At 40.9% G+C, this 23709-nt stretch overlaps 3 protein-coding genes across 7 annotated transcripts in view; 1 reads left to right on the top strand and 2 right to left on the bottom strand.

Moving 5' to 3' along the window:
• Positions 1-1680, bottom strand: part of COPZ2 (coat protein complex I subunit zeta 2) — a 32604-nt gene extending 30924 nt beyond the window's left edge. For 2 of the 4 annotated variants that reach the window (XM_075176990.1, XM_075176992.1), the window contains exons 1-2: positions 1378-1680; positions 288-470 (exon numbers count right to left, since the gene is read on the bottom strand). In XM_075176990.1, the coding sequence (XP_075033091.1) occupies positions 288-470; positions 1378-1392 (198 nt within the window). In that variant the 5' untranslated portion in view covers positions 1393-1680. The remainder of the gene's footprint in view (positions 1-287; positions 471-1377) is intronic. The other 2 variants (XM_075176991.1, XM_075176994.1) reach the window with 2 other exon arrangements.
• Positions 1681-1781: 101 nt separating this feature from the next.
• NFE2L1 (NFE2 like bZIP transcription factor 1) lies at positions 1782-9095 on the top strand. Of its 2 annotated transcripts, none has more exons than XM_075176988.1 (6): positions 1782-2250; positions 3132-3703; positions 5811-6005; positions 6355-6429; positions 6511-6669; positions 6858-9095. In XM_075176988.1, the coding sequence occupies exons 2-6, from the start codon at positions 3206-3208 to the stop codon at positions 8112-8114; spliced, it is 2184 nt and encodes a 727-aa protein (XP_075033089.1). In that variant the 5' UTR covers positions 1782-2250; positions 3132-3205; the 3' UTR covers positions 8115-9095. The 2 variants fall into 2 exon arrangements, with proteins under 2 accessions (XP_075033089.1, XP_075033090.1); XM_075176989.1 differs by lacking the exon at positions 1782-2250 and adding an exon at positions 2305-2514.
• Positions 9096-15258: 6163 nt separating this feature from the next.
• CBX1 (chromobox 1) lies at positions 15259-23708 on the bottom strand. Its single transcript, XM_075176985.1, has 5 exons — positions 23473-23708; positions 21245-21414; positions 19797-19974; positions 17123-17217; positions 15259-16185 (listed from the first exon to the last, which is right to left on the bottom strand). Exons 2-5 carry the CDS (start codon positions 21355-21357, stop codon positions 16041-16043), a joined length of 531 nt encoding a protein of 176 aa, XP_075033086.1. The 5' UTR covers positions 21358-21414; positions 23473-23708; the 3' UTR covers positions 15259-16040.
• Between the last annotated feature and the right edge of the window lies 1 nt (position 23709).

Here is a 23709-nt window from a genome sequence, read left to right as displayed (position 1 = left end):
GGTATTCAATTGTTAGCGAGACCCCCGGAAAACGAGCGGTCAAAAAATATTAGCGTTAATACGGTAATATGCGCGTAAATACCGTTAATACGGTAGTTTACTCGCTGAATTTCACAGCGAGTAAACTACCGTATTAACGGTATTTACGCGCATATTACCGTATTAATGCTAATATTTTCCGGGGATCTCGCTAACAATTGAATACCCCCCTTAATGTTATATTTATGGAAAGTTTATGCAAAGAAAAACAAAACACATGCATTAGATTTTTCAAAAGAATCGCTAACCTGGTTTAGTTTATTAAATTTTGCAGTTGAGTCGCACCAGAAACTGTAATGTATTATTTGTACAAAAAGCAAGTCATTATTTACACACACATGCAATTCACTCTTCAGTATTACTTTGGCTAGAAGACGATGCCCATCCTGATCCAAAATGATGGCGGCTCTCACAGTGTAAAGAGTGGGGTCCTGCAGAAGACATGCACAAAAGTGTTTGTCTAGGTTCTTCTGTTCCTTTGGGACTTATTTGATAACATTGTGCAAGAGCATCAATGTGCTGTAACCCATAGCAACATCAGAAGTAAGCATTCACCAGTCTGCTTAAACTAGACCGCTAAAAGCTCATATCTGTTTGGTTGCTATGAATTAAAGCACATCATTGTTCTTTGCACCGTTATTAAATAAGCCTATATAAATTAATGAGTTGTTATTAAACAGACACTTAGGAAGAGGGAAATACAACTATGAGGAATACTTTCACATGTGCTTCTTCTTTAAACAATAAAACAGACACTTTTCTGCTCAGAATTAGGGCAGACTGAATTTCATGTAATATTGGAGGTCAGACATGACAAGTACCCTGAAGAGGAGACAATCAATGTTTTTTTTTTTAACTATGCTCCAGAGCTGGAACTGAAATCAAAGTGGGGCAGAGTTCTGGAGATTGATGCTGGAAATTAGCTTCTAAAGCTGCTCCTCTTTCTGTTTTGAAATGGAATGTAAAGTTAAACTAATATTTATATCCAATTAACTTTGGTTGGAGAGCAAAACAAAATTACTTAAAATGGACAATGACTCAAATAACAAAAATACATTTAGTAATAGTTACAGCGCTTGTAAAACGACGCAGGAGTATTAGTGTGTAGCTGCTCTGGACCATACCTAGGCCGGACCTAGATCAATGGAGCCAGCCATTGGCTGGTACACTTGGTAGTACTGCAAACAGTATGGCTCATGGCTGCAATAGGTCCAGCCGGTGAAACTGCGTGCAGTGTATAGATTAGAGGATTTAGTAGGGTATAGTGTATTAAGGTGTGCAATCCAATAAAATACATATATAGTGAGTGAGTGAGTCACACGTTAGTTATTCTAGTACCGGTAACGTCTCCATGTTATTCTCGATCGGATCTGAGACCCGCTGGAAATTCCTTTAACAATAGCCCCGCCTACAGACACGTGGCCCCGCCCTGTTGCCGAGTAGGACGGAGAGACAGTTGTCTCTAAGGGCACCGATCACGTGCCGTGATAACTCAGGTGCTCTGTTCCAGCCCATAACCTAATAAAGCCGATCTAATTTTTCCTACAGCCGTCATTTTGGCAGAGCCCGCTGTTTAGGGATCGCCCGTAGTTAGTCTTCTAATACATGTCCACCACTACACTCTAGCAACAACCTGAGCTTTATGACGTAACGAATGTTGTTTACGACGTGACGTTAAACGCACAGAAGTTTCTAGAACGTGTGACGTAAGACGTAATTTTTTTTGCAAGTCACTCTGAGGGCCTGGGCTCATTTCTTGCCCCGCTCTTGCTCTCCGTTGTGTCCAGAATACGGCAGCGGTTCACAATTGACCAGTGTACCGTGGTCCGGCATCCTGAGAGACAAGAGTCGAGCAGAAAGAGTAGATAAGCAGACCTGACAGCTGATTGGTGTAGACGAGAGTCAATCAGTGACGTCACCGCTGGCTTGTTGGCGCTGGGTCGTGTGATTTGCCGCTCAGCTGTCAGTGGCAGTTGAGTGGTGTGGTTTTCCCCTAGCCTCTTATTGCATGACTATTGCATTGCTCTGCTCTGATTGGCCGCGCTTGGTGTCAGCCAGTCTGCGGTCTGTGCACACAGGAGTGTGATTGGTGGACGCTCAGAATGTCTGTGTTGCCGGGTGATGCGGAAGTGATAGTCGGGACAACGGGTACAGGGGTGGTGGATGCACGAGGAGGAAGAGCGGCGCCAGCGGGGAGACTGACTGCAGCAGGTATATACCGTGTCCGTTTCTGGGGTGACTTATAGGACGGAGGACCACGAGACGGGGGCACAAACCTTACTCTGGTGTCAGTAAGGAAGAGAGCGGGGACAACCAGGCGGTGTCTGTGGACTTCGGTCTGTTAGTGGTAATACTGTACATAATATCGGGGGCGGTTACATGGGACACACCTTAATGTCCCTGTGTCCCGATACTCGCACACATTGCACCATCTCCGTGCTGGGCACACGCTGGAGGAACAGAGGACTGCTGGATGTGGGTGTTGGAGGTTATATATAAATATAGGACGTGTGGGTGAGAGGGGTATCTGCAGGGCTGGGACAGGAGCCAGGCTGACTTTTGGTGGCAGTGAAGCAGACTAATCCTTTATGGTATATATAGATATATTATTAGAGTTAAGGTGGACAGAGAGCTGTGCTGTCATAAGACATTATACAGAAATATAAGCAGCAGACAGAATGGCAAGATTGCAGCAGACAAAAAAAAATGTTTCTGGACATTTCAGTTTACAATGTATTTTCCCCCATAGACTCAGGTGGTGTTTATTGTGGTTACATGGAACAGAAACAGTGTGTGTACAGACCTGAAACTAGACTTTGCAGTGAAGACTGAAACTTTATAATGGGAACAAACTATCTTTGACAAACGACAATTATCCATATCAAAAACAAAGTGTGGTTTGAGAATGATGGCTGTAGACAAGTAGCTTACTAGGTGAAGCCTGTTTAAGTTTCATTTACAGCAATACCACTGTAAATTGCTTGTAATGCTAATAGTGTATTTAAAGAATATCAGTGTGGGTCAAGAATTGTCACATGGTTGAGGGCTTTCCATGTCTAACATGTTTTCACAATTTTTTTCCCCTTTTCCAGGAGAAATCTAAGCATATCCCTGAGTGTTGGGAAGTGTGAGTGTTGGGGGTCCCTGCTTCCCGGGGCTCCCAGACATGCTGTCTTTGAAGAAGTATCTGACGGAGGGTCTTATTCAGTTCACCATTCTGTTGAGCCTAATGGGTGTGCGTGTAGACCTGGACTCATATCTGCCCTCTCACTTGCCTCCACTGCATGAGATTATCCTTGGGCCTACCTCAGCATATACACAGACTCAGTTCCACAGTCTCCGTGGAACCTCAGATGGCTATGGAGTTCACCCAAAGAGTGTGGACTTGGACCAGTTTTTTACTTCCCGCAGACTGCTAAGCCGTATGCGAGCACTTGATAGGCTGCAAGTGCCTAGCACAGAGCTTGATGCATGGCTTGTGCACAAGGAGGCAGAGAGCTCTGTGTCCAGTGCTCAGACTGGCTCTAACAGATCTCCAGACAGCCCCCAGGATCTCCCAACATCAGAGAGCAGTCTCAGAGACAGTATAGAAACAGAACAAGTACGTGGTGGTGATGAGTTAGGAGCAACTGCACAGTCTGAAAGTTCTGAGCTGATCAAGGAGGTAAGAAAAGCTTGGGTATGTGTTAAAGCTGTTACTACACATAGTGTGTTAGTTATCTTGTTAAGTAATCACACAAGGCATAACACAACAGAATCATGTCTTGTTTACAAGCTCTGCTGTGTGGTCACTTGGCCGGATTTGTGTACAGATTTGTTTACACAGGATTTAAAGCGGGGGTGGGGGCTGTTGTTCGGCTGTTTTTTGACATGTGAAACATGAGCAGTCTGCAATGCAGACAGGAATAGGGTCACCTTACATTACTCCAAAGTACGAGAGTGTGGTGAACTAGCATTAAACCTAGGACACACAGATGTTTGTAGGCTTCTTAATCTTGTGCATAGACAGTATACACAAAGAACACCATAATGAGAAGCTGCAGTCATGCACGGCATACACATTTAGCAAAGGCCTGAGGTTTGTTTATGTATGTTCTACCCTTTTATACCACAGCAGTCCTTACAACAGACAGTTTTACATCCCTTTAGAGAGCCTCCCTATTATAGGCCCTGATCCCTCTGTTTCCGTGTTGTGTGAGGGATTAAAGCTGCACTTGGTCGGTCTGCCTGTGTAAGATATTTGTTGTGTAACTTGGCAACAAGGCCACATTTATTTTGAAAATGGGTGCTTAGTGTGTTTACTCTTCTATGATACAGTGTAAGATATAGCAGGCTTGCCTGTATTGTATTTTGTGTATCTTTTTTGTAGGACAGGTAGTTGTATTTGACAAGCACATTGGACAATATTCTCACAAGTGGTGAGCAGAGAAATTGGATGAACACTAGAAAAGGATGCATGTACTTCTGTTTCTATGGATTATATTGTCAAAAACAAAGGACATAGAACATGGTGTAAATAGCTCTTAACCACAAAACATATTTACTGAAATGGAGCAAAATTGTGTAAATTACTATTAAGTATAGAGGTAAATGTCTTTATGGTTTTGAAGTATTTATCACAATTTTGCCTCTAGTCTATAGAAATTGTAGTACATGAGTATTTTCCTTTCCTCTTTTTGAGTGTTTAACTCCATTTTCTATTTAATGTACTTATTTGTCAGACACTGTACATACATGCTTGGTAGCATTTGATAATACAGCTGCATTTTAAAGGGTACACTTTGTGAACTTAAGTAGCTTGGCAATTGTGACTTAAAGCCCTAAGGGATGGCCTTGGTATTAGAAAGTAGCTAAAAATATCATGTTGGATACATGGAGCTATTTCAAGTTATAGTATAGATTGGTGTTGCAACATTTGTATTTCTGCTTTCCATACACGAACAGCTGTGATTTTTAGCTGTAGTTGCTCTATAAATGAAATATAATGTGAATGGGTAGACAGAGGATAGTCTCTGATGAGAGATATGATAATGATGAAGGGGCCAACAGCTGTTATTTGTGTCACACTAGCAGCATGACCAGAGGTGACAGGTGTCTGATCCACACTTGCACAATATAGAGCAAGGGACAGTCATATAACCTGTTTACATCTTATCTTGCAGTACAGATACAGAGCTCATGTGTGTCACACACGATAGGATAATCATAAGACTTGATTTGTATGTTGACAACAGGGTGGCATTATTGACTAATTACATGCCTATGCAATTTTTTATTTTTGTTTTAATTATGTAATTGTGCTGTGTATATGTCATGGTTAAGATCACTTTGCACTTACAGCAGATTTTCTATTGTTGGTGCGCAGCCTTATGCAGCTGACACAAGAACATGACATGAAGACATCTTGTACACTTGAGTGACCTTGGGATTCTGTGAAAGACTTTCCATTAAGGAGACAATTCAGTGATTTTCCATAAGGGTGTTTTCTCAATGCATTGAACAGGAAGCTAGCCATTGAGTACATACCCTGAAACACTACACCTTAAATAAAAAAACTTTATCTTACCCTTTTCTTTCTTTTAATGCAATGATCGTATATCATGTAGAAATTTGAAATCTCAAACGAATATGTTCTAGTTATTGAATTACACTGTAGCATAAACAGTGTGCCTTTGTCTGGGCTTGTTCACTTTTTCACTTGCTGTGTATCACTGTTTAACATCTCCCTGTCCAGAGAGGTTTTTCAAATGTTTTTGTTTCTAATTTTGTAGGAAATTGATCCAATAGATATTTTATGGCTTCAGGATATTGACCTTGGAGCTGGACGTGAAGATTTTGAGAGTCGCCAGCACCAGAAAGACAATGAAGATGTTTGGGAATCCTTGGGTGATGACCCAGAAAGTGAATCATCTGTGGAGCCCAGGGTGCAAGTGGATGGAGAGACTGGGGAAAATGTACCACAGGAGGTGAGTAACACTAAGACTAGTAGGTACACAGAAGTTAATCCTTTTTATCCTCCCTTACGCTTTAGACAGTTGAACCAAGGAGAGACGTAAGCTCACAGAGATCATTGTCCTCATGGAGACTTATGTAGCGCATATGGTCGTCTAAGGTGGTTGAAAACAGGTATGTGGGGGAAAGCAGAGTACACCCTACTTTCGCCTTTCTCTCTTCTGTAATTTTCATTATAATATGTGAGCTCTCCTCCATTCAACTGTCAAAAACGGAACAGAGATGAAATGTAACTACCACCCCAAAATATCGATGTGCCAATGCTGGATCTTACTGCAGTGCTGATAGTCCTTGTTTTCACAGGGTCAGACAGCTATGTCTTTGGCAGAATGCCTGAGTCTTCTGGAGGACACTTTTCAGTTTGCTGATTCTCCTGAGGTAATTCATTGCCCTCTGACTTGTTCACTTTTGTACCTTATTACCTTTTGAACAATACAGGCTGACCTCTGCTCTATGCAGTTTCCAGCTCCTGCCCCCCCAAGTATCTTGGAAGCGGATCCATGCCCAGTGGCTTTAGATCAGACGCAGAGTCTCCTGTCCCCTTTTCTCCCAAGTATGGAGACACCACTGGATCTGGAGGAGCAGTGGCAGGACCTAATGTCTATCATGGATATGCAGGTACAAAGTGCCTTTAATAATGACTCGAACACTATTTAATCTGGACATTATTATTTGTGATCTGTATTTCACAGTGGTATATGCTGAAAGTGTTTCTAATATATCAGTTTTTTCCCCCTATGTTGATCTGTATATAGGTTTGCTAGGATTTACAGCTATTAAAGTCCTGAATTTGTTTGTTTCCTTAGCCCATGGATATCAATTGTTCAGCTGAGGATCCCTTATATCTGAACTTGGACCCATCACTCCAGCAGAATGAGAACTTAGACCAGGTGTCTATTCAAGGCTGTTCTCAAAACCTGTCACTCTACACACCTACCATGGAGCCATTTCCAATGTCAGAGTCCTCACTGCCTCAGCTCTCCTCCCATAACTCTTCTGACCTCAATTCCACTTTTGGATTTACCAATCTAACGGGAATGCTTTTCCCCTCACAGCTAAATAGCACAACCAATGACACATCAAGCACTATCCTACAAGACCCACTTGGTGGAATCCTGGGTGAGGCTTTGCTGGATGAAATCAGCCTGATGGAGCTGGCATTGGAGGAAGGATTCAGCCAGGTGCAAGCTTCACAACTCCAAGAAGAGTTAGATTCAGATTCTGGACTCTCTCTCGACTCCCATCAGAGCCCAGCATCTCCTAGTGGATCTGAGACCTCCTCCTCCTCTTCTTCCTCGTGCTCATCATCATCATTCTCTGAGGAGGGAGCAGTGGGATACAGTTCTGACTCTGAGATGGTTGAGCCTGAGGAGTCTGAAGAAGCCAGTGGTTACCAGCCAGAATACAGCAAGTTCTGTCGAATGAGCTCCCAGGATCCTAGTCGATTTCAGCACTTGCCCTTTCTTGAACATGTTGGGCATAATCATACCTACAACATGGTACCCGATGAGCCAGAAGAGCAGCAACAGCCTATGTTGGGAAGGGGCAGTCGGAGACAAACTGGGTTCATAGATAGGCAGGCAGGGCGAGATGAACAAAGGGCTAGAGCTATGAAGATACCATTCAGTAATGAAAAAATTATTAATCTGCCTGTTGAGGAATTTAATGAGCTTCTTACAAAGTACCACCTTAGCGAGGCACAGCTTTGCTTAGTGCGTGATATTCGCAGACGTGGAAAGAACAAGATGGCGGCTCAAAACTGCCGTAAGAGAAAGTTGGACACAATTCTGAACCTGGAGCAGGAGGTGAAACGTTTAAACCGAGAACGTAACTCACAGTTGCGAGTAAAAGGAGAAAACTTGAGATCACTACAGAGAATGAAACAGGAAGTGGAGAACCTCTATCAGGAAGTGTTTAGCCAGCTGAGAGACCATGAAGGCCGGCCATACTCTCCTCAGCGATATGCTTTGCACTACACTACCAATGGCAATGTAGTACTCATGCCACGCAATGCTGAGGGCCAGCAAAGCCGACGACCAGAGAGAAAGGACAGGAGGAAGTGATGTATCTGTATTTGAATTCAGGAATATTACAGGACAAGGGGTGTGGGCTGTGCTTTCATTCAGGCCTCCGTATCAAACCTTTCACACAAGACTGACCCCAGTGAGTGATGAGGTAGATGTCTACACATAATGAGGGCCAGGGACTGTGTCCTGTCTGGGTCAGGGCCCCGTTTGTCCAGGAATGAAGAGGTGGCCAGTCGGGCCTAAGGGCAGAGGCAAGCCCAGGAATCGTAAACTTAAGAAGCCGACAAAGGGAGGGTGACAACTTTTTGTTTAATTCTTGATACTATAACATGTCTAAAACGTAGGCAACTATGTGTCAGCAACTGAACAGTCAACTTGCATGAGGGTGAGCTTTGTCAGACTATGGTTCTTCCTGAGCAGACATCTGGACACAGTGGTCTAGGAGGGTTTTGTAGTTAAGTAGTTTGGGATCAGTGACCTAACTGGTAGAAAGAGTCTGAGCCTCATAAAGCATAGTGCTGATTGCCACTGTTTCATAAGAGATTGTTCTGCATGTGGCTGTCATAAAATAGAACATCATCTTTGCTGTGTTTTATGGGGCTCAGTAATTCCTGGCCTTGTCAGATGGTTGTCTGCAACAATGAAAGGGTAGATTTTTAATTCTAATTAATCCAGCATTTCCCAGGTTCAAGATTGTCATGAGTTCCAAATTGTCAGACAGGGCATGACCCAATCACACAAGGTCTACGTACCAGTTCTAGCGACATCCAGAGAATCCTGTGAAGTGGACAGGATGGTGTGTACTATGGATTCCTAGGTTGATTAGCAGGAATTTTGTTATTGCGGGATTAGCAGTTAATAATGGAATCCTTCAATCATTCTATAAAATTCATGTGATGAGTTAGGTTTAGAGTTTGCAGAGTGTGATAACTATGCACGTTCCATAATACATCATCCTGGAACTAGTTCAACAATGTATGGAAAGCTTTTCGTTTTCCTTTTTTTTTTTTTTTTTTTTTTTTAATTTAAATAAAGTGATTTTACAATAGATTTTGTAAGTGCAATCCAGTGTCATTTCAGTGTCAGTTTTTGCATACAGGTCATGAAGATAAAACAAAAGCAGGGAATAGTGTTGAAAGAAAATATACCTTATTTGGCTTCTTGGGGAAAAAAAAAGTTTTAATACAAAAGTCCAGTTAGCCACATATAATAAATGTCAAAAGGGCACTAAAGGTGCATATATAGTGGCAGATATATTACAAATTGGAAAGTTCAGGTGGTTCCTACAGGGCGGTTAGTGTGCTTTGGAAGATGATATGGTCATCGCCCCAGTTGAAAAATCATGTTAAGATAGTGTTTAGGACCAGCGGCTGCCAATGCACACGGACAGAATTGTATTGTGAATAGGCACCTTAATGGGAGTATAATGTAGACTGGAGTAATGGCAAATATGTAAAATAGGTCACTATTTTATCACAAATATAGTGTTTGTTAAAATGGTTTGTTTACAAGACAATTTTTGGTGTTTTCTCAGAACACTTAAATTAGTTCTTAATCTATAAAACAGCTTTTGAAATGTTGGTAAAAGTTAATTACAAATTAAAGTACTAAAGTTCTTTCCTTTCTATGTCCTGCATGTCCATCAGTTTGTTTGAAGAGTGACTACTATAGGTGCTCTGAGTGGTGTCAAGGTTGCCTAATAAATCCCATGACACAGACAAATAATTTTTCAGGTTGTCTCCACCCCCCAACCCTGATAGGACAAATCCCATAGAGCAGAAAATAAACAAAGGACTACCTACCGCTAAGCATTTTTTCCTGCACTTAACCTGGTGGATCTCTCTTTGTCAGAGGAATGCTTTTTCTATTTGTCACTTAGCCAATGTTCTATGACCAATCTGGAACAATATTCAGTTTCTGTTTCCGAGAGTAGTAAGGTTGGAAAAACAAAAACACACAGGTCCATCAAGTTCAATTCCATTCGCTATTGATAGCCCCTTTTTCTCAGACTGGTCCTTGGTATGACATCTTTATTGATACTCAATACATAATAAGCAAACAATTTATGGTCAGTCCATAAATACAACAGCAGGTGCAAACTAACTGGACACCATCCAAGCCAGGTGCTTTTTCTCTTTTAGGAATACAGTCAAAAATATTTAAAGCAACACTTTCATATAGAGTTTTTTTTCATTATGTACTTTTCTAAGCATACATCCCTCTGCAGCGGAGTTCAGTATGGCTGCCAGTCACCCACCCACACACGCTCTCCCTCATTTGATGGCAGTCGGGGAGAAGCAGAATGATTATACAGTGTAGATAGCTTAGAGGGGCATTTCAAAACCTCTCTGCTCACTACATTATGTGCACATGATTGCTATAAGGCTACTACATGTACTGTGTATTTAAAATGTTAGAAAATGTAAAATCTAGAATGCCCTGTAGTTTGTGGAAAGTGGTGCAACAGCAGAATATACCAAATGTGTCATTTATTTACAAAAAATGGACAAACAATTGAAATGAAGAGGTTGTTATACATTTCCTATAATATCTGGAGGTCTCCCAAGAATGAGAATGGAACCCCATTTGTATAGGTTAACTTAACATAGGAGTACTAAGCTGTAGCTACCACTTTTTCTGATTTGTTATTTTTCCACAGAGGTTCAACACAAAAAAAAGGTGGAAAACTAGACAACCTACTACATCAACTACTTTTCTAACATGACTTTGGATACCTTTCTGAATAGCTGCTGGGCTCACATTTGTATAGGGTTGATTTAGTGGGGTGTCATGATCCAGGACTGGCAGAAGACTCGTGATGACTGTATGAGCAGTGTTCTTCCAGCTGCTGAACTGCATGTGGGACTCTGCCCTACATCCTCAACAATTCTTATACTGTTTTTCAGAGTGGTACCAACAACATTCCTACTTTTCTAAAGCATCCAATGGAAATTTAATTTAAAGGAAAAGCTTAGACACTCCAGACTTAACATGAAGAAACAATTATGATTTTTTTTAATTCCCAGTGCCCAACTTCCTGTACCTGTTGTGAATGATTCACAGGCTATATATAAAAAGTATTCTCTTGGCACTTTACACATTTTAGTTTTTTACATTATCAAATCAAAAATTTTTTTTTTCTTCTTCAGTGAATCATGATCAATTACTGTGTTAGTACCCCCACCATCCCACCCTCTTTCTGTGCATACAGCTGTGACTCCATTTTGGCAAGTCTTTGCCAGATTTACACATCTGCACTTGGACACCGCAATCCTCACCCATTCTTATTGCAATATTGTATGAGAACCATTGGTTAAGAAGCCTTCTCTAATTCTCTCCCAGATTCTTACTGGGATTAACATCTGGGCTTTGACTGGGCCATTCCAGGACATTGTTTTTTTTTTTTTATTTAAGCCACTCAAATGGAGCTGTTGCTGCATGCTTTGGATTATATTGTGTTACTGTAATCGTCAGCAGCAGGTTTTTCTCCAAAATGTGTCTATATCTTGTACTATTCCCTCACCTTCTCTAACAGCCTGTGCTACTGAGCATCAGCCCTGGTCCTCAAAGCAAGAAGGCTCAACCAAAAGCTGACAAGCACTAGGGCCCTCCTGGAACCCCTGGTGGATGGGCACAATGGTTACAATTGTTGAAATAATAGTGCCTGCTCTTGTGGCATTACACATGTTGACCCCCTTGTTAATAAATACAATTGTTCCTAGTATATACTAAAATAGATAGCGAGCCCATTACAAATTTTTTTTTTTTTTATAGATGTCTTAATAAAAAATAAATATGGCCCCCATAATTTTTTCTGTAGTGTAGATTCCTTAATGTCTTTATCTTTTCTTGGCCTCACAGAATCCTTATTAAAAACAAAACCCCAAAGACAAGACAGACCATGCACTAGTGATTCCCTGTGCAAAATATGTAAATGTCCAGTGAGCATGTCTACTTACCAGCTTCCCTGCCAGTGATAAGATATCTAGGCCTGATGCCGAGTAGGCTGGGCTGGAGTATAGTATACGTAGTCAAACTAAATGTTTTCCATCTGGTTGCAGCAGGTGCTTTCTGTTTACAGCATCCAAACCACAAGATAGTAAATTGTGTGGTTTGGGGCCCAATACCACATGCACTGTGTCGCAAGTTGAAAACCTATACAATCATAAATTTATACCTTGCACCCCCAGTTGGTATGTGGGTCTCCCATATGCTTTGTGGTAAACTCTAGCTGAGATTTCATGTGTTTTCTTCAATAAATGGCTTTTTGTTGCCCCCTTCCATAAAGTACAAATTTGTGAAGTGTCCGATCTATTGCTGTCCCATAGAGAATTTCTATATTTGGCATTGGCCTGTGGGTATATTAAATCCTTGAAATATTCTATTCTTTTTATTGGTGTTTTTCTAGGATTTCCTTTGAATGTTCTTCACGATGAAGCTTGGGAAATGCATGACTTCTCTCATACATTTATAAATCAACTAACACTTTGGACAGAAGTGAACTCCAACAAATAATGTAATCCCTGAAGACAACTAACTACTTCAAGATTTAAATTTCTATTAGCAAGGAGATGAATTGGGTGACTGCAGCACAGTAGTTCGCATTGCTGCCTCACAGCACTGGTGCCATGGGTTTGATTCCAATCCCTATCGGTGTGGAGTTTGTATGTTCTGCCTGTGAGTACATGGGCTTCCTCCCCCAGTCCAAAAACTTACTGGTAAGTTAATTATACGCTGATAAAGATAGACCCTACTGTGCAAGTAGAGAATTTAAACAATATGCTTCACCAGGGCAAGGACCGTTGTGAATGCCTCCATTATTATTTATCATCTATTGCTATAGCAGTACTTTAAAAAAATAATAATTATATTCTCTGTAAACACCTGATTTGTGTACAATAATTTGTCTTCATGTCTAGTAATAACATGAGAAGACTTGTCATCTCTAATGAAATAACTTCTTGGGTAGAGATCCCAATAATCCATCTATGATATCAGAATGTGGCCATTAGAGATTTATTTACAAATCCATATAGTGTAGGTGTCAGGAATGAATAATCACAATTCACCCCCTCTCTCATCCAGTTTGTGGCTTAGTAAGTGCATAAGTCAGGCTGCTGCCAGACACCGGTAAACACTCCACACTTGGCTAAGCCACAGTGAGTGCATGCTTGTTTGGCCCAGCGTATGACAAGGAGGTCTGTCGGTCTTGCCTCCTTTAGGCTCTATAATGAGAATGCACATCAGCAGGCAATAAGCACCTGCTCCAGCTCAGGGTAAGCAAATGTTTTGCATCGTACTTTATAATAAACATTACTGTGGTCCACAACCTGGCAAGTTGTTTTTCTTGCCTATTGCCTGCTTTTTATATGCCGCTTTAAAACATAAACATAGTATGGGTAGCAGAATGATTGCAGCATTTCGGGGGCTAGATATATTCATCTGTGGATTGTGTAAGTTGCTGATATTCTGCCACTTTGCAGGGGAAATTTAAAACGACCATGTCATTAAAGGCAAGTTTTGCCTTTAAAGACATGGCCGTTTTAAAAATCCCCTGCAAAGTGGCTGAATATCGGCAACTTGCAAAATCCAGTTTAATACATCTAGCCCCAGGTGCGTTACAGTGTGAGCAATGACCTCTGATCTAATTGCAGCTATCTGTGAACAAGCCCTAACAGACACTGGATTACACAAACGTGGGTGACCTTCACCAGCCCCCAATACCATGGTTTAGAACACCCTATATTCCATGTGATCTTACACACATTAAAAAGCAGGAACTTAATGGGGAATAGTTCATAAAAAAAAGTTGCGGGTAAGACTATACATTTTAATACCATATTCTATTTAAAAAAAAAATGTTTTTTGCACAGCTTGCTTAGGAAAATAAACATTTTACATTCTCTTCAGACAGGATCAATGAGTTTCTTTTTAAATATGGAGTGCTACATGTATTTTATAAATGTGACATTTTATTGTGGATCTATTGTAGAGTGCAAAGCATGAAAATGATGTTAAAGTAAAATTTCCACTTATCTAGAATATCTCTCAATGAAGTAAATGTATCTGAAATGTTAAGAAATAGGTTGCTGTACATTTGGACCCAATGCCTCCTATACATGGTTGGGAAGAGCCGAACTGACAGTGTAAGACGAACACTGCCAGCTGAACCTGATCCCACAACCACAGACTGAGAAGCAATGTACTAACTTAGTGGCCTGAGAACAGGTGATGGGATTTCCCCCACAGTCACGGTACAATGAGACAGAGGATATACAGCTGCTACAGGAAAGCGTCTGATGCACATATGTGGCTTGTCTGTCAGCCATGCAACTCCTGTAATTCCATCCAACTGTTCCCCGCAGATCAAGTCTACCCCCTCTCCCCTCCCCTCATCTACACACAGCCTCTCAATTCACTAGGAACAAGTGACATAATAGGGCCATGTCTACTTTAATGCAGGCATTGTCCCAGACTTTGCAGTGCTCCCATACAAGTGGGACAGAGGCACATTTCACAAAGAATAATTGGATTTCTTACCTTCTCCCTGCTCTTTGCCATTCTTTGGAAGGACTACTTTTAAGTGGCTCAAAAAAGGATATGTCAAATAACTAAAACATTGCTTTTATCAATGTTGATTAACATAGCCATGATGTACCGCATCATGCAACATTGTCTTGCCAACAAGTTCAATTTAACAAAGTATTCCTGGATAAATACATTGCAAAAACATGAACACTGGCCTGCTCATCAAGGGGTGAACAGCCTAGAATTATTATTGGTTAGTCTATACAAGCAAAACGCATACCGTTTTCTTTGGACTTGAGCTTTGGAAGCATAGGAAAAAAATCTTTTTGCTAGAATAAAGAAAAAAAATGCAATATTCACTACATTATTGCAGAAGGCACTAATGCCATCACCAAGACAAAGTGCCTCACTTCTTTGTGATGTCTAGTTCCAAATCATACAATAGGCTGAATCATAAATATTGGTTTCGCCCACAAAGTGGCTGCCTCCACTTTAAGTCTGCACGTGGAAACCGTATGTGGAATGTATTACCTGTTCTGGTAACCTAAAATAACATTGGCAAAGCCTTTTCTGACAAGATAACACTGCAAAACTGCACTCTCCACGTTTGCAAAACAATTTAGCATTACAGTAGCTATAAGAAATGACAATATTTTATAAATCTAAAAGTTTTATTAGGACGATGGACTAACAAAATGCTGCCTAATATTCATTTATGATAAAAGTTTTCACAGACCTAAAACACATGCTTTTAAAAACAGACTACAAAGTAGACAGGTTTATACAATTATTCTGTACAGGAGCCTTGAAGTTGCCAAGATCTCAAGATAGACCCCAGGCCCCCATAGGCTTCCTGCTTGGAAATTTAAAAATCACATTAACAGCACCTTCTCCGAGTTGGTGGAAAATACACAAATTCCCCATAACATCCCCTTAGAGTTAGCCCCCAATCACCTAGATGTGGGGACAGCTTAATATTCCCATCTATTAGGTAGCAAATTGGCTTTGCAAGGTGCTTGCAACTGCCTGAAAGATAACCGATTTAATTCCCCCAGGGAGGAGCCAGACATTGAACCGATGTAAAAAAACAAAACAATGCATCTTCTTTGTCTTTTGGCGACAGTATTTTTCTTTCTTCATTCCATGATTAAAATAGAATAAAAACAAAAAAGGTTTTCTTTTCACCCCCACCCATCCCCAAGCGACCTCAGTGTCTTTTTGACAGACATCACTAATAGCCACATTACATGCTACTTGGTAAAAATGTAGTTTGTAACACTAGTAGGAAAGGTGTGTAGGGTGCAGTGTCTCCTGGGCTACACTCATGAAACACCTTTATGGATGCAGACTGAATCCTGCAGTTGTCCTCCCCCCTCCCCCATCTGATGTAGGACCCCACCATCCATGATTAGTAATACCAGCTGTATGTGGCAATTAGTTCTTATCTTCCTTTTTGTCATCATCCTCCGTGGGGTAGGAGTGCCACGTCAGCCTCTCTTCATAGAATGAAATCACCACTTGGGGACACTTCACATTGGCTTCCTTTGCTGGCACAAGATCAGCCTCATCAGAACTTTTCCTTTAGATAATATATGGGGGGGAAAAAAGATAGAATGCTACATTACTGTCTGATATTTGTTGCATGCTGGTTTCACCAGATGCAGATTAAAATCTTGTGACCACTGCATAAAGAAGTTGAAGTAAATCCGGTAACATTGATCCAGTCAAGTTTTATAACGGCTTTCTCCTTGTCTGTAATAGCTGCCTTGTTATTAATGTTACAGACTGGGAGACAGAAGACTGATCAGATGAAAGATAACAAGTCACTGCAAGTTAGCTTAGCACCAGTCACCTACACTGGGGGCAGTCGTTTTGAGAGCAGACCCAATATTCATTATGTAGAAACCAGTGCCATCACTGACACATACATGTAGAAAGTTATGTTGCTCAATCCTATAGCATATTTGTTCTGAAGTGGGTGTAGCTGAAAACATGAACATATTACAAATGCTGCAGGATTGTGAAATAAGTGACTAACACTGTATGTATATTGCTTTATAGAAATTCTGCATAAGCTATCATACCGATACCAAGGCAGTCTCCATAAGGCTAACCACTAAGGCACTTACAGATTGTTCAAGAACCAGTTATTATTGAACAGGAAGATTGATGAACTGTGCACCACCACTGTGTTTAGCACTATGTTAACCCCTTAACATTACTATCTATGGGAGAAGCTTAAAGGAATGTGAAAACCACGATTCACTCACACTCAGCAAAGTACATCAAATATAAGAGTATAATATACGCGTTCCATGCCTTGGCAGGATCTATCACCTTCTAATTTTTGGGATCAGCTTAAATTATTTAAAGATCATGAAGCTTGCAATGTAGTACAACTTATGGGCCAACTTTTACCATAAATATTAATGATCTTCGGAACGCCTTCATTTGTCAAATAACACATTTCGGCACCAATAGAGCCATACATAGAGGCAAGTGGAGACACAACTTACCATTTCATCAGGAACATTAACTCTCCACTGGAATCTGTGGCTCCAATGATCCTTTCCGGCTCCAAACCCCTTGCAAACCCACGGGGCTTCTCTGCCTGAGAGAGAGAGATAGAAATAAACCATCTCTGTAGCAGTCAATGTTATAAGATATTTTTTCATATTGGGTTAAGAAGCACTTTAGTGGTCACTGCAGTTAAGACCTTGGAGTAGTTGTAATAAAGGGCACCCACCTACACACGTAACAGTCATTTTGTGAAGGCAGCGGGTACAGAAGAGGACCTTATACTAAGGAGTAACATTCTGCTTTAGTGGTGCACAAATAAAACAAAAACACCCATGCATCCTGTAGAGTCTCTTCTCCACCAAGACTAGTTCCTTTGTTTCATACCCATCGCCTGCTCTTCCTTTAGCTGTCCCCTAATGTCAGTGACAGATGTGACCTACATCAGCACTAAGAAGCATGACCTCTGTCCCTATAGATGTAACTAAACAAATGAAGATTGCACTTAAAACTAATTTCCAGAGATGTCGCATTGCAATCATCTACTAGTGTTGGCTAACCTATGACACTCCAGGTGTTGTGAAACTACAATTCCCAGCATGCTTTGCCAATATATAGTAGCTTATTGCTGGAAGGGAATGCTGGGACTTTTAGTGTCACAACACCTGAAGTGTCACATGTTAGCCAACACTGATCTACTACATATCAAAAAAGTAGAAGCACCTAAATAATGTATCAAACCTTATTCTTTTCTTAAAATTGTGTTTTGTTTTTGTGTAAATCAGTGTTTGAAAGAGGCTGGTACACATCATTAGCACAGTCCTTTTGTCCACATTGACTAAAGGGTTTGCTTGAGTATCTGACAAAAGTGTTGCCACATTACATAGGGAGTGAGCATCACTGTAGTAGCCATCATGCATTTGCAGAGAGTACTATACACAGCGTGAGCCTCTACTTCATTCTACAAGTGCTATGCATGATGGCAGATGTAGTATGAGACCACATTATAATGCATGGTGGTATAAGCAGGGTACCACAAACTCCTACAAACTACAGACACCTTGGGAGCTTGCGCATGTATTAATAAGAGTGTAAGCTGCATGATAGGTAAGCTAACACCCATAGATGGCAAAGGAAGTTCCCCCGTTAGGGAAGTGTTAGAATGCTTGAATAAACATTATAAAATTAGGACTACAAAATGCAAAAACATTTATTCAATGTTTCTTTAGGTAGATATGGCTATCATTAAGCTGACCATGGTCCTCTGCTTCAAGAAGAAAGACAGTACTTGCCTTCTGCTACAGACTGAGACAATATGGACTCAGTGAAGATTTTTTTTTTTTTGCTTCTTGTGGATATCTCACTCAGTCTAGTCTGAGGGTCTGCCGAACTGAACCATTGGGGGAAAGAAAAAGCTGAGACTCAGATACGAGGAACCTGCCTTGAGACCCTCGTCATGAGAGTGTATACAGTGTCCTGTTGACCCACTTAATCAATATGGTCTCATTAATTAATATTTTCAGTTTCATTTTGAGAACTTTCCTTGTTATGATACAGTTTCTGCTATGTACAATTTGTGATAAACTCCAGATAATCTAAGACAATTTACAAACACTCCTGCCTATCCAAACTAAAGTGTATATAGGTGCCAAATTGCGATCTCACCTATCAGATCTGCCTTTTTTCAGTGCACTTTTCAAATGTTACAATATAATCTATAATATAAATGTCTAGTGGCGTGTGTTAGTCTGTCTGTGTGTGGAAAAAATAAAACCAAGCTGCAGCGCCACCTGCTGGGCGGAGTTATACACTGACTTACTAAATTCTTAGTGTGTGTGTAAAAAAAAATTCAGAAAGGGCTGAAATTTGGTATACTAAGATGTTTTTAATTTGTTAATTTAATTTGTTAATTGTTAAAAGTGTTTATAAAGAATATATATATATATTTCTTGAAGGAGAAGTGACAGTTGGGAGTGGTTGGTGGTTGCAGGGGGTGAGAGTGAGAGGAGTGTGATACTCAGGACCGCTGAGAGAGATCCCTGTGTCTGGATAGATGTGGTGATGAAAATGAAGGATGAGGTGATGGAGAAGAATGATGAGGTGGTGACATGTGGAACCTTTTTAACACCTTAAGTAGCTTGATTTGACTAGAATGCATGAGTATCAAGCACGGGTTAACTTGTATAATATATACATACACACGTCACTATGAAAATAATGACACCCACTGACTAACATGTTAAAACCATATTTTTGACATATTTATAAAACCCTACGGGGCATATTCAATTGTTGGCGTTACTGGCCAAAGTAACATGGCGCGCGCACTATTACCGTCATCACGGTAATAGCGCGCGTAAATACCGTTATTACGGTACCTTTCACGCTGGATTTCAGTTTGCGGCTCAGGGAGCTGCGAGCTGAAATCCAGCTTAGTATTACCGGTATTACTTTTAACGCCGCGGGAAATTCAAACAATTGAATATGCCCCTACGTGTACAGTTTCATCTTGTGGATATATTAAGAATATGTCCCAGAGGTAGGACCGTTGATCTTCCTGAAAAAGGTTTTCCAGTGCATTGGATCATTAAGTGCATGCAAGCACAGAGTTCTTCCCTATTCAGTTTATGAATGCATTGTCATCAATGATTTTGGTACTTCAAATATTCTTACCTCTTCTTTCTTTTTCTTAGGCTTGCTCTCTTCTCCCGCCGCAAGTTCGCTGTCCGAATCCGCTTTGCGTTTGCCATCCGATTTATCAGACTCGTGTGCGGTTTTCTGCGACTGAAGGAACTCTGCGATCAGATCTGGACAGTCCAGGTTCTCTTCTGGCTCCCACGTGTTGTCCTCACTGCAAACACCAGAGGAATTCACATCCAATCTCCCCCCAACAAGACACTTCATTCAATATGTGTGAAGTTGCTTCTGAATCGTTAAAGAGTTTCTTCTGTACTGGGAAGAGGCCAGAGATGTATTTAATAGGCAACTCAAAAATACACTAGTGTACAGCTGTGGTTGTCAAACCTGCCCTTGGGCAACGCAACCAATCCACGTTTTCCCAATCTGAGGAGCACTGGTGGATCCCCCACTTAAGAGATAAACTTAAAGTCTTACTTTTGTTGACTTTTAGCCATTTAACTCTAATAGACTTTAAAGGTCCCCCCTTCCCCAAACTGAAGCCCTTAAACAGTTGCAGTAGTTTGCAAGATGCACTATTTAAAAAGATATCCAAATTATCAGTTTCAAATCCCTCTGCCACTGACATCTATACACTGTACACCAACGACAATCACCAGAGGAATGAATGACTTTGGTAACCCTTACATTGTCCTAGAAAGTGTATTAAACTATAGTAGCTAGGTAGGACCTCAAGGTCTACTTGGGTTTAAAACCTAAAGTCCATATTCTATTCAGCCAACATAAGACATCTACCTATGCTCATGGAAGGTGAGCCACAAAACATGCAGTACCGATGTGTCTACAGGAAAGGCTTGCTAGTCAGTGTTCGTACAATAAGCCTCTTTGGTTAAGTGAATCAAGTATATTGGCGACTGAGCTTGTGTTCAGTCGTTCAAGCAACATGGCATTTGAGCCATGTCTAGAATCTACAGATACTGAAAGTTTACCCACACAGGTACTTATTTTAAAAGTACCAAACAAACAGACAATATACTCTGACTGGACCAATATGTAATGTGAAACTCAGACTGTCCTACAGAATGTATACTTGCAAACAGGGTCCTCTTACCTCTCTGCCTCTAATACCCAGTCCTGTTTTATTACACTGTGTTCCCAATAGTAAAGTGCTACGGAATATGCTGGTGCTATATAAATTTAATAATAGTAATATAATTATTATTGTAGAGAAGAAGAAGAAGATGGAAACTCATTCAGCAACATCAGATTTGGAACCATATTGATTGGTTAATTTGTTTTAATTAGGTGTCAAATATCCAACATGCTAATTTATAAATTTTTCATTGAAAATGTATCTCTACTTATTAATTAACTCTCATGGTAACATTGTAAAAAAGTATTGGATACATGCATTGTTTTGGCCGGTAAAAAAATTGTGATTCTCTATCTGGCATCCACAAATCCTTTGGTATAATAGCACTTACTCAGAGAATCCTTTCCATTTCAGCAAATATTCAACTTTTCCTTTAACCACCCGCCGATCTAGGACTTTCTCAACAACATATTCTTCCTCCTCTTCATCAACTACTTCTTCCATTTTCTTTTTGTTTTGCTTTTTTCCCGTAGAAGTCGCCAGTTTACTGGTTAGCTTTAGCTGCGTGGGACAAAGAAGCAAAAGTGAGCAATACATAAAAGTGGCTAAAGAACACAGTAATACTACACAAACACCCAGTGGTGTAATGTGCCACATAATAACTGTCAAATAGATCCAGTATTGTGTAAGTAAATAACGTAGCTGTGTGCGAGAGATCACCGAAACCTTCCCAAGACAAACACTCCACCGCTTAAATAAAAAACCTATTCTGGCTATTGTACATGGTATACAAAGTTTCTTAATCTTTTCCTTGAATTGTTTGCTAGAGGTTAAAGCAAACCTGCAGAGCATGCTGTGTGTGTATTTGGTGCTCTCCTCATTCTCAACATGGCAAGGTCCCATTCTGCATGTTGAACCAAACCTTAGATCATGTGCTCAAGGCACAATGCTTCAGAAGAGCGACGTTTAGACTCTAGATTTATCACTGCAGAGACTCATGTGAAGAATGAATCCATGGACAAATTCCACAAGAAAACAACCACAAAATGACATCATAGATCCAAAGGGTTTTCTATCCACTGCATGTTTTAGCCTTTAATATATTAACTGTACGGTCCAGACTTGGTGTGAGAAGCACATTGTTACAAAATGAATGAAAATGTCTAAAGTCAATTTCCATAATTAACCTACAATACAATTCCATGTAAGGGACATCTCAATCAATGTCTTTGGAAGGAAATACGCAGATAATAAATTATAGTAAATATAATAAAATATAACACCAACTCTAATTCTTAAGAATAAGTCCCATTATAAACTAATTTTCTACCCCCCATAATTTTAAAATGTTGCTGTTCTAACAATAACTATGCCCCCCCCCCCTTCACTACCTGTTCAGCTCTGGCTGGCCGTGATGTAAAAAAGCAAAGGAGCGAGGACATCTTTTGTCGAACAACAATATGACAGACCTTTCTGGATATCCCTTTCACAATATTAGGTGCTACGTGTGACAACACTCTATAGTATTGTACAATGTCACAGTATGCCATCACATATATCACAGAATATTGAGGCAGACAGCACCATGGAAATAGAAGTTGTTCGCAAGGTAGAGCTCAGGACTTCTGCCTCTCATCTGCCTATTTCACATAGTGGCCAGCAATTAAAATGGTAAATAGGGAAGGAAAGGGGCACAGATGATTTGATAAGAACTGTACAGACTACTTTGGAGGGAGAAAAAGAGTTTTTAAAAGGGATTTACCATTTACTAAATGCAGCAGCCACTATTCTTTCTCTGCAGCAGTACATATTTTAAAGTATTTGCTAATAATGTCATCTCAGTGCTTATCCTTGATTTTAGAAAATAAATAAAAAGACAGTTTCATAAATTGCAGTTTATTAACAATTTACAGTCTTGGAGAGTGTGCTGGAATGTCTCAGAAACAATTATTGCATCTTATATAGTAAACTAATGATTTCCAAAGTCAATGGATTTGTTCTATCAAAAGGAACTACCAGAAATTGTTATTGACCTTCTACTAGACCATGCCAAAAGAAAAAAAAAAATCACATTCATTTGTACCCAATCCAGTACAATACATGTAGTGGCCAAACCAGCCCACCTCTGGCAACCGGCCCAGACAAGATCGGCCCACACAAGCCCACCTCTGGCAGAAGGCCCACACAAGCATACCTCTGGCATGCAGATCACACAATATGCCCCAAACAAGGCCACCTTTGGCACATGTCACATTCCTCCTCCAAACAAGCCTACCACAGTATACCTACACTTCAAATGCAGATTGCTCATCCCAGGGCCAAATTAGCTCATCCAAGCCAGACTTCATAAACCACACAGTGTGACCGCCCGCAGATGATCTATCCTAGGCCAACCCCGGGTGACCATATACCCTGGTCTAATCCACTGCAGTGTGCCCATATACCCCCAAGTTGGCACATTGCAGGTCCAGGTGGCAGAAGAAGGGAAGGGGGTGTGCGGCTAGGTGAGGAGACAGCAGCCTTGTACATGCACACAGCAAGTTCTGCATAGGAAGATGCAATGACTGCTCCAACAATCATCCACAGTACACAGCGGAGCACAGAGCCAGCAACACTCACCAGTTACAGCGACGGGTGGCGGGTCGGTGCCCGGGATGTCAGGCCTGTGCCTGATGCTGAAGGGACACTAGGCCGCTGTCTACCAGGTGTGCGGCGGACAGATGGGCAGCTACTGGCGCGCTGGGAAGGCCGCACGCCTGATCCGGTTCGGTTCTGATAATGTGGCTCCTACAAACAAAAGGATCTGCTCTGCCGCCACCAAGCGCGAACACTGCGCATGCGCCCCGCCGCCGAGCA

The sequence above is a fragment of the Mixophyes fleayi genome, chromosome 6 (assembly GCF_038048845.1).
Source record: "Mixophyes fleayi isolate aMixFle1 chromosome 6, aMixFle1.hap1, whole genome shotgun sequence".
Classification (NCBI taxonomy): domain Eukaryota; kingdom Metazoa; phylum Chordata; class Amphibia; order Anura; family Limnodynastidae; genus Mixophyes; species Mixophyes fleayi.
The sequence above is the reverse complement of the archived record's forward strand: the minus strand, read 5'-3'. Positions and strand labels throughout refer to the sequence as shown.

Bases quoted from the DNA above. Each gene is read 5' to 3' on its own strand.
- NFE2L1 (XM_075176988.1), top strand. From the start codon at position 3,206: ATGCTGTCTTTGAAGAAGTATCTGACGGAGGGTCTTATTCAGTTCACC. The intron at 3,704-5,810 runs GTAAGAAAAGCT...CTAATTTTGTAG, and splicing joins GTTCTGAGCTGATCAAGGAG to GAAATTGATCCAATAGATAT. The intron at 6,006-6,354 runs GTGAGTAACACT...TTGTTTTCACAG, and splicing joins GGGAAAATGTACCACAGGAG to GGTCAGACAGCTATGTCTTT.
- CBX1 (XM_075176985.1), bottom strand. From the start codon at position 21,357: ATGGAAGAAGTAGTTGATGAAGAGGAGGAAGAATATGTTGTTGAGAAA. The intron at 19,975-21,244 runs GTAAGTGCTATT...TGGTGTTTGCAG, and splicing joins AAATGGAAAGGATTCTCTGA to TGAGGACAACACGTGGGAGC. The intron at 17,218-19,796 runs GTAAGAATATTT...TCTCTCTCTCAG, and splicing joins CTAAGAAAAAGAAAGAAGAG to GCAGAGAAGCCCCGTGGGTT.